The 10,080-nt window shown below is 33.2% G+C and overlaps 2 protein-coding genes across 3 annotated transcripts; one reads left to right on the top strand and one right to left on the bottom strand.

Annotated features, from left to right (window-relative positions):
• LOC104714522 (uncharacterized GPI-anchored protein At1g61900) lies at positions 351-2,892 on the top strand. The gene is made up of 8 exons (XM_010431915.2): positions 351-423; positions 753-881; positions 987-1,568; positions 1,652-1,897; positions 2,022-2,033; positions 2,140-2,283; positions 2,376-2,420; positions 2,523-2,892. Exons 1-8 carry the CDS (start codon positions 351-353, stop codon positions 2,594-2,596), a joined length of 1,305 nt encoding a protein of 434 aa, XP_010430217.1. The 3' UTR covers positions 2,597-2,892.
• LOC104714520 lies at positions 7,767-9,241 on the bottom strand. 2 transcript variants are annotated; one of them, XM_019230190.1, is made up of 3 exons: positions 8,886-9,241; positions 8,222-8,288; positions 7,767-8,063 (listed from the first exon to the last, which is right to left on the bottom strand). In XM_019230190.1, exons 1-3 carry the CDS (start codon positions 9,111-9,113, stop codon positions 8,023-8,025), a joined length of 336 nt encoding a protein of 111 aa, XP_019085735.1. In that variant the 5' UTR covers positions 9,114-9,241; the 3' UTR covers positions 7,767-8,022. The 2 variants fall into 2 exon arrangements, with proteins under 2 accessions (XP_019085735.1, XP_010430216.1); XM_010431914.2 differs by having other exon boundaries at positions 7,767-8,060.

Below are 10,080 nucleotides of genomic sequence, written 5' to 3'. Positions count from 1 at the left end.
CAACAGACTGTGTTCATTGCTTGTGGGGTCTTCTCTCTCTCTCTCTCTCTCTCTATTTCTCTGTGAAGACGAAGAAGAAAGACAGCTGTTTCTAATTAAGGTTCCCACTTTGTTTTTGTGTTTATCTTCTTCTTCTCTCAACCCAAGTTTTTTTCTTTTTTTTTTTTGGGTGTGTCCAAAAATTGTTCTGTTTCTCGGACTTTCTCAATAGTGGGAAAAAGACAGAATCTCAAAGTAAAGTCTTTCATTTGTCCAAAATCCAAAGCTTTTTGAAAGAGACCATAAGAGACAGTGCCTTGTGATCTCTCTGTCTCTCTCTTTTGGGGGCTCGAGGAAGAAGGGAGTAAATAATGAAGAGAAGGGCTGAGTTTGAGATGGGTTTGTTCGTGGTTCTTCTTCAATCCATGCTTCTCTTCTCTCTATGTGAGTTTTGATTTCTCTTTGCTTTTTATTTCTTTCAATTTGTGGTTTTATGAAAGGGTTTCTTATTATGTTTCTGTTTGATAGATAAAGTTTGAATCTTTACCTGAAAATCAAGCTGATTCGAAAGATGTAGAAATTGATTGAATTTGTGGTGAAAATGTTGAACTTAGCTGGGGTTTAGAAGCTTCACACTTCACAGTGTTTTGGTTAGGTTACTTAGATTAGGGTTTATAGATGCTCTAATTCTTCAGGGGTTTTGATCTAGTTTAGGTTAAACACAAATTTAGTAGAAGAAGTGTGATGATTTGATTACCTTTTTATTGGTTTAGGTTCATCTCAGAAACCTGAGGAGTTTTTACCTGAGATATCGCCAGATACTTCTCCTCAACCGTTTCTTCCTTTCATTGCACCTTCTCCAATGGTTCCATACATAAACAGTACCATGCCAAAACTATCAGGTTTGTTATTGTTTTATAACCTGATCACATTCCTCTATTGAGATTTGCCTTTGGTATCTATGTGTAGAGCTCTTTACTAACCGGTCTGGTTTGGATATTTTTCAGGGCTTTGCTCGCTGAATTTCACTGCTTCCGAGAGTTTGATTCAGACAACTTCACACAACTGTTGGACTGTGTTTGCTCCGTTGTTAGCCAATGTGATGTGTTGTCCTCAGCTTGATGCTACACTCACCATAATCCTTGGTAAAGCGAGCAAAGAAACTGGTCTGCTTGCTCTAAACAGAACCCAGTCTAAGTACTGTATATCTGATTTAGAGCAAATCTTGGTGGGCAAAGGCGGTTCAAGTCAGCTTAATAAGATCTGTTCTGTTCACTCGTCGAATCTCACTTCTTCTTCTTGCCCTGTAATCAGTGTTGATGAGTTTGAAAGCACAGTGGATACAGCAAAGCTTCTTTTGGCTTGTGAAAAAATCGATCCTGTGAAAGAATGTTGTGAAGAGGTTTGCCAAAATGCGATACTCGATGCTGCTACGAATATATCTATTAAAGCATCTGAACCTTTAACCGATAACTCAGATAGGATCAATGATTGCAAGAGCATAGTACACCGCTGGCTTGCTACTAAAATTGACCCTTCTCGGACTAAGGAAACTCTCAGAGGATTAGCAAACTGCAAAATCAATAAAGGTAAAAAAGCAATCTGATTTTACTTTTTTAACTTTTTGATTTTGGGTGAACATTTTTACATTGTTGTGTATTTTTGGTTTCAGTTTGTCCACTTGTGTTTCCTCACATGAGGCATATTGGCGGTAACTGCAGTAACGAATTGAGTAATCAAACGGGTTGTTGTCGTGCAATGGAGAGTTATGTGTCTCACTTGCAAAAGCAAACACTTATGACTAATTTGCAAGCTTTAGATTGTGCAACCAGCCTTGGGACTAAGCTACAGAAGCTTAACATAACTAAAAATATATTCAGCGTTTGTCATATCAGTCTCAAGGACTTCTCTCTTCAAGGTTTTTACTTTATTCCCTCAGCTTCTCTCTTTTTTGTTACATTCCTTAAAGTTCAAGATACATCTTTAACCCGTGTGTTTATCTTAACGTGCTTGATGATGCATTGTGGTTGGATTACAAACAGTTGGAAACCAAGGTGAGAATTGATTTCTTGGATTTTTATTTTCTTGTTCATCATCTCAAAAAACCTGAAAACCATTTTTTTTTAACTTGAATATTTTTGTTCTTTTTTTGGTTTAAAGAATCTGGATGTTTGTTACCAAGCTTACCATCGGATGCAATATATGATCAAGACACTGGGATAAGCTTTACCTGTGATCTTAATGACAACATTCCTGCTCCGTGGCCTTCATCTTCTCAATCCTCAGCCTCTACCTGTAAAAAACGTGCGTAGTTATCATATTTAGCTTCTTGATTTTCCGACATTTCGCTCTCTTTTTCTAAGGTTGCATTCAATGTTGTTTGGTTCTTTTTACAGCTGTTAGAATCCCGGCTCTTCCTGCTGCTGCATCCTCGCAACCCCGTAAGTTTTTTTCCATCTTACATACTGCATAAAGAGAAGAACTTTGTCGGTTCTTTCGAGTAATCTGAGATGTGTATTCTCTTTTTTTTTTATCTCTCTCAGGTCTCTATGAGGAGGGAGTGAAACGTTTGGTGATCTCTGTATTGTGTATGGTTATTGTGATGTTTCTGTCATAGTACCAGAACTAAACCGGATCAAGTCCTATATCAGACCGGTTTACTAGTCAATAGCTGTTCTTTTGTAGATCAAACCGGTACAGTGTCAATGCGGAAGTCGTATGTTGACATGATCGGTTCAAGTGTTTGGGTTGTTGAGGTATAAGTTTCGGAAGTTTTTATCTTTAATTGATTCATGATTCTTGAAAAATCCTTTTTAATGTAAAGAAAAAGGTCGTGTAGGGTTTATCGTAAGCTTTATTATATATTTATTTTCTCTACATTGTAATTTTTATTTATATATTAGACTTGAATAATTTGTTTACTAAATTCATTGTTCTGAGAATTTGTCTATGCAGTAATTTTGTGGAAATAATCTCACTCTTAGGAGTACGACCATTCATGTTTGTTAGCATCTCTTTTAAGACCCACAATTCAAATGTTTTTGTGTAAATTCAAAGGGTACGGTGAATAGTTTAACAAAGATGGGTTGGTGATAGTTTAACAAATATGGACCCAAAAACATTTGTACTCTTTGATTAAACGGTTCAGATCTCACATCGAATTTTTGGTAACCACCAATCACTCATCCTAGTGCCTGGGAAAGCACCATAATTCACAACCGGACAATCCCATCGATGTACATACCGTTAGTTTCGGGACGGTGAGTCGGTGATGAATGTTACATCCATTAGGACACGGTACCAACTCTTGGTGTGAATACTTTATGTTTAAAAGATGAAGCATGCCACGATGCCAGTAATCATACACGGTTTCGACAGGCCCAATTACTTTATACTAGTCATCGACTAGATCGTGTACGAAAAAGCTTTCAGTGACATTGTTTTTGGTTTTTTACTTTGGGTAAATTGTGGACTCACTTGTGCCAGGGATAATTTATATAAGTATGATTTGTTGTCGTCCATACTCCATAGCCAAGACTTTTTAAGTTTTAACTTTTAACCATTGGCTTAATTCTCATTAAATAGAATAGCAAAAATATGTATGTGGTGGCATTGGTCAAAAAGCCCATAATTGGATGCCTTAGTCTAGACTCTAATATGGGGCTATGTTCGGCTATGTGGGCCTCTTTTTGTCTTTGATTTTTTTGGCATGCAAATTATTGGTTTTTTTTTTTATCACAAACAAATTTATTGGTTTAGCCATGTTTTTTTTTTAAGTTTGTTTTTGACAGTGTTTTAGTCGTGTTTTTTAATGGTTAGATCATTAGAGGATAAGTGGGCTCTTCTTTTCCCCTTTAATTAAAGGACTTCACACATTTTGGATGACTTTTACAAGTTTCTTTGTTAAAATGTCATGACATATAACACTACAATTTGTTATGTGGTAAAATAGCATGCATGTGGTTGTTTTTTTTCAATAATATTCCAAATTGGGTGTACAGAAAAAAAAAATGATGTGATATAAGATTATATTATGCAAGTTGTTGCAGAAAATGTCTTAATATATTACATAATACAAAAGTATAAGTTAATTTATTATTTTTTGTTAAAAATCATACAAGTTAATTTTAAAAAATATACTCCCTCCGTTTCAAAATATAAAATATTTTAGAGAAGCTTTTTGTTTCATATAATATAGGATGTTTTCAAGTTTCTATGCAATTTTTAAATTAGTTTAATATTTTATATTATGCAGTATTGTTTTTAATTGGTTGAACTTATTAAAAGTAAAGACTTCTTAATCTGCGTGATTTAGTTAAAACATCCTATATTTTGAAACGGATAGAGTATATATCATATAAAATTAATTAGAAATTCAATGTTTCCTTTAGCATCAGAAATCTATCGCCTTTCTCTATAACATTTTTTAAATAATTTTAAAATGAAATTTACTTTTCATAAATATTATGAATAATCTCATCAAAACAAGTACATATTCTTATCTTTAAGAAATTGTACTAATGGGTTTGTTGTTTTTTTCCTGTGTTTTGGACACTTGGATTATATAATATAAGCCTGGTGAGGTGGCAAAAAGAAAAACCTCAACCACTTCTTACAAAACGATACAAAGTTTCAATTTTCTACTCGAGACTTATCCACAATTGTGCAATAAAACAACTCCATTACTTATTTTATAGACGATAAAAAGTTCCAATTTTCTACTCAAAAAACTTATCCATATTCATTGTTATTCAATACAACGTGGACACAACAACGCCACAAGATTCTCGAGTTCTTGGTCTCACATGAATAGATATGAGTACAGTTTACATAATTCCAAGTCCGCATATGTATGCATTAATTACAACGTAGGCTACTAAATATAGCAACCTACAATCATAATGTTATGGTTTATCTATGGCAAAAGTATAGTATTTGGTAGATGCATTGGCTAGAAAACAGTTCAGCTATATCGATCTGTCAATTCACTATAAATTTATAACGCTGACGGATCCAAGATTCTGATTTAAATCTGATGATTAATAATTGAAATTATGGTTTAATCATTGTTTTACTTGTAGTGACAACTCATTAGCAAATTCTATATCTTTTCCTTTAACTGGACAAAGTTTGACTAGAGTCACTAGACTCTTGGTAAGATATAAAGTTAATCTTATCTAAAATTTATGCTTTCTTAATTTGTTTATACAGTAAAACCACATTTTAAAAATCTTTTATCTAGGCGAGAATCGTATAGTTATAAATCTTCATTGCTAAAAATAATCTAGAATTAAGTAGGACATTGGATAATTCCATCATTCCGTATTGGACTGAAATTATTATTTAATTAGAGACAAAGTGATGTTAAGTTGTTAACTATGTGATATCATCGTGATGTATTTGGATAATATGCAACTTTAGTAGTAATAAGAATTTAATTAGTAAGTATTTGATTAAGAAAGACGTACAGTTAATATAATGTGAGAGTATAAAAGCTCCCCATGTGGCATGTCAGATAGAATTAACTTCTCGTCTTTGATCTTTCATTTTTGCATCAAACACCTGTTCTGTCTCCAAACTCAAGATTGAATTTGAGTGTGCACAATAAAATATCTAGATTCTTATGTAATTGGAGAGTTTCGATGCGTCCAAAGTCCAAAGTTATTTATTCTCTTTTGTTTTAAATTAAGTTTTATAATACTTCTTAAAATTATTTATTTCATATTCAAAACGACTTTGTTTTGGTTCCAAATGGCATCGTATTGAATCAGTCATGTGTATGTCATCCATCTTATGGCAGTTTAGTCATCATAAATTAATGGTTGACTAACACATATAGATCAATGTTAGTTTTCACATAATACATTGTATAAAATTTGATCTTCACAAAAGTTGGGGTTGAAAAATGCATTCGATTGAAATACATGTATAAAAAGTGCATTTGTCTTAATATGAGAGGCTAAATTTTAATTATTAGTTAAAATTTAATAAATAACAAAATATATTAGTGTAATACTCATAAGATACCGTTGGATATGCTTTAACTACATTGAACGTTGATATGATAGAAGAATCTTAACATTGTGGTTGATATGATAGACGAATCTTAGTATTGTGGTCCAGTAAAATTGAGAGAGATCCTGACAAAGAAACACTAATATAGTTCATATAAACGCCGAACTAATGCAACAAAGATAAATACCAAAGTTCCATACATATTAGAAATGGACCATGATGATGATCTTCGCGATAAAGATCTCGGCGACAATGATCATGAAGAATAACCAATGGTTAACGATGGTTAGGCAATAATAAAATCACTATTTTAGTAAATGATGCAGAGAAGAAGAGTGACATTGATCCACAAGAAGCTCAGCAAACTCTTGAAAAAAAAAATATTTTCATTCTAAAAATATATATATATATATATATTTAGATGTACTTATTTAAAATATATTTTATATTTAAAATAACACTGTTTTGAGTCTATATATATAGTCAAAACTGCGTTGTACTGGATTAACCATTTGTCATTTCAACTGTCTTATGACGGTTTAGTCGGCGAAAATTAATATTTAATTGATATGTCAATGTTAATTTTCACAACATTATAGAAATTTTAAATTTTACAAAGATCCGGATTGAAAAATCCATTGTAGTGAAGTATATGTATAAAAGCGTGTATGTCAAAACGTTCGGATTGATATTAGTCGTTTTTCCACGGTCCATTTAAGTTGGAGATACTATGCATGTATTCCCCATGATGGAATTGGCATTAGACTTTCTATTAGCCAAAAGATATATTTATCATTTAGATGAGACATAACAAGAATGCAAAGCTGTCCTGAACAATATTTTTTGAAAATCAAAATTTAAGCTAAAGCGTTGATATATGTATATATTTGAATATATTTGTAAGCATATTATATTATTTCAGATGTATAAAACACGTCTAGATTGACGCTATCAATTAAATACTTTTATCAATTTGTAAGAAATCCTCTAATCTAACAAATAAAAAATACATATGCAAAATGTACGTACCGTACGGTCTCCTAGTGATCAGTAATTAACGAACCAATATCATTGACGCCTTGACGGACACAAAAGTAAGAAGTAATGTTATTTGTCTTTTGAAGAATCTCTCCCAGACCAAAAAGTTGATTGGACGAACACAAACACCAAGTGGGTCTGGGTTAGGTTTGCTTTTGTTTTCCCACAATTGAATCGTTTACCTCCGCTGACTGCTAAATTGGTATATACGAATACGATGTTCTCTAACAAACAAAAGAAAGATATTAGTCAAATTTAATTTATAAATATATCCTTTAATCCGGCCTTGATCTCTAAATCTCTTCTTTACGACTTAACCCATGAAGACGAACGAAGAAAGCAATAGTTCATGTGCCCTAAACTCAATCATGAAAGCTGGAGAAATACACATAAAGTCAATAAAGTAATGCATATACTGTACATAGTAGTAGACTAGTACTTACTAGTAGTCAAAATTGTGGACTTTCGTGAGACTACATTTATTTTGTAGCTTAGGCAATCATTGTGGACGGAAATTAATAATCTGAAATGTCCAAACTCTTAGGGCATCTTTAATGGGAGAACTTTTTTTTGTGTTCTTAGATTAAATATATAGTGAAAATAATCTAAGATCAGTTGTTAAGATCATAGGTAAAAATAATGGGGGAACTAATTTTGATGTTCTTAGAATAAAGATATAGTGAAATTTTTATGAAACAAAACATATATTTCATACATAAAGCTTCAAGAATCTGATTTTATTTCATACATAAATTCAAAATACAATATAACTAGCAACTGTCTAGAAGACTCCAAACTAAAAGACACCTGAGAGTAAGGTTTCTATAACTAGCTGAGGAGTAGAACAACCCACCTCCATGCACAATTGCATTCTGCTCAATGTGCGATCAGTCAAAGACTCTCTGCTGCTTGGATTCTCATGGTGAAAAATCTCACGAGAAGAAGAAGCTTTCCCCATATGACGGAAGAAGAAGTTTCTCATGGTGAAACTTAGTAGACAGTGTTCCAGTATGACGGAAGAGCCATAACTGCTAATTTGTAAGCAAACATTGTAAAGACAGTGAGATTCCATAAACTTAAAAAGAAAAAAAGTTTAAACCTATTCAGAACAGTGGAACTTGCAACAAAACAGATGTTCACGTAGTGAAAGAGTTCTAGTTAAAATGAGAAGGCATTATCTGTATCATACAAATCCAGCTCCCCAAAAGAAGCAAATGCATCCTGAAGCTTTTCATTTGTTGTGAGTCTAGATAGACCTATTCACCAAAGATACAAGAGTACATGTAATGAGAACATTTTTGATCTTCAGGCCTAGAGGAGTCTAATAAAGCAAACAAATACATTTCAAGGTAATCTTCTGAAAATCATAGTTAAGAGATACAAACTGCAGAATCAGTTTATAGCAATCTGCAGGAACAACTAAGTGTAGTACAGAAACTAAAGTTGGCTTGTGGTCATTCCCTTTAAAGCGCATATACCAACCAAGTATAGCTTTAGAAAGGAAACAAGATTGCAATAGCACTATTAGCTAGATCAATTCCCGTCTCTATTCTGCCATTATCAAACTTAAAAGTAACAAACTACGCTAATACTATATAAAAAATGTCTTGATGATTCTGTTCAAGTTTCAAACAAGTTAGTAATAAACCAAAAAAATGCAATTCCAAGCTACAACTACAATCTATATAAATAGTAAAGGAGGATATCTTCTCTTGCAAGATGGCTCAGTGGAGACACAAATCAAATTCGGATCATCACTCACTGCTAATACTATCAATCGACTTCTCATCTTATAAACTCAAATTATCCATTTCCCATTGCAAAGTCAAGGATTGAGACAGAGAGAGACGAACCGTCAAACGAAGAGGGACCTTGAAGGAGCAGGAAATGAAACCCGGGTCGACCCGGTTGACTCGGATTCCTCTGAGACTAAAAACCTCGTAGAAGCTTTTTCCTTCCCGTGAAAACTCTTCTTCCAGCAGCCGCGGTGCCTCGCCGCCATCTTCTTCAACCTCATCGCTCAGTTGCAAAATAGCGTAAGGAGAAATCAGAGATAGCCTAAGAGAGAACAACAGACTCATCACCTAAATGCGATATCGAACAGAAGGAGAAATCGCCGGAATACTAGCTTTCGCCGTTTTGGAGAGAACGAAGAGAAGAAACGATTTCGATCAGAAGAGAAATGAAATTTTTTTTTTCTTTGCAAAAAATCTCGACCAATCACGTGAAGCCACGTCGAACGAGAACTGGGCTTAAATCAGTTCTTATTTAAGATCAAAAAAATTGATCTAAGCCCACTTTTGCTTATTTTTATTAATTTTTTGCTTAAAAACACCAAAAGTGTTGTGCCGTTAATGATGGCCTTAGCGAAAAACAATTTCATGAAGATACTATACAAAATTAATACTAATAAAACTTTTTGATATTTTCTCACACACACACACCATAAATATGATATTTTCTTGAACGAGTATCGAAAACGAAGTTTGTTTTAAACTTGTGATAAAAAAAAAAATACGTACAGACTTCACTACTTAAGGTACTCTACTTGATTGGGTTTTTAATATTGTCACAAACATTGAAAAATCAAGGTGTTCACTTATATTTTACTGCAACAGACAAAATTGATCAATTTATAACTTTTGTCGTCGTTTTCAAAGTTCCAAGTAAGTGGTAAGTGATACTATTGAACTGTGGATTCGAAAGTATCACTTATGATAAATAATTGGCGTTTATGAGATCACCGCGTTTGCGGTTATAAGTAACGGGGTTGACCAAATGTGTCTCTCTACGTGATTTTGATATGAAGCACGAGTTTGGCGTGTTTTTTTTATTTTATTGGCTTATTATTATTGTCCGACGTGGCATTCTCTCGTAAAGTAGTTTTAACTAACTACTGTACACAACTCTCATCTTCTTTACGTTTTTTTCCAAGTAATTCCTCGAAGCTGTCCCCAATTTTTGTTATTGTCGATAATGCCCTTTCTTTCTGTAAAATTTGTAACACATTCTTTCGTAGCTTGTAGTTTTTTTTTTTTTTTGTAAAAC

The sequence above is a fragment of the Camelina sativa genome, chromosome 9 (assembly GCF_000633955.1).
Source record: "Camelina sativa cultivar DH55 chromosome 9, Cs, whole genome shotgun sequence".
NCBI lineage: Eukaryota > Viridiplantae > Streptophyta > Magnoliopsida > Brassicales > Brassicaceae > Camelina > Camelina sativa.
Note: the sequence above shows the minus strand (reverse complement) of the source record. Positions and strands in the feature narration are given on the sequence as shown.

What these genes read in the sequence shown, in the direction of transcription:
- LOC104714520 (XM_019230190.1), bottom strand. Translation starts at nt 9,113, where the DNA reads ATGAGTCTGTTGTTCTCTCTTAGGCTATCTCTGATTTCTCCTTACGCT. An exon ending in AGGTCCCTCTTCGTTTGACG is followed by an intron (nt 8,289 to 8,885) that starts GTTCGTCTCTCT and finishes TTTGGTGAATAG; the next exon opens with GTCTATCTAGACTCACAACA. An exon ending in TCTTTTGGGGAGCTGGATTT is followed by an intron (nt 8,064 to 8,221) that starts GTATGATACAGA and finishes CTTACAAATTAG; the next exon opens with CAGTTATGGCTCTTCCGTCA.
- LOC104714522 (XM_010431915.2), top strand. Translation starts at nt 351, where the DNA reads ATGAAGAGAAGGGCTGAGTTTGAGATGGGTTTGTTCGTGGTTCTTCTT. An exon ending in CATGCTTCTCTTCTCTCTAT is followed by an intron (nt 424 to 752) that starts GTGAGTTTTGAT and finishes TTATTGGTTTAG; the next exon opens with GTTCATCTCAGAAACCTGAG. An exon ending in TGCTGCATCCTCGCAACCCC is followed by an intron (nt 2,421 to 2,522) that starts GTAAGTTTTTTT and finishes TATCTCTCTCAG; the next exon opens with GTCTCTATGAGGAGGGAGTG.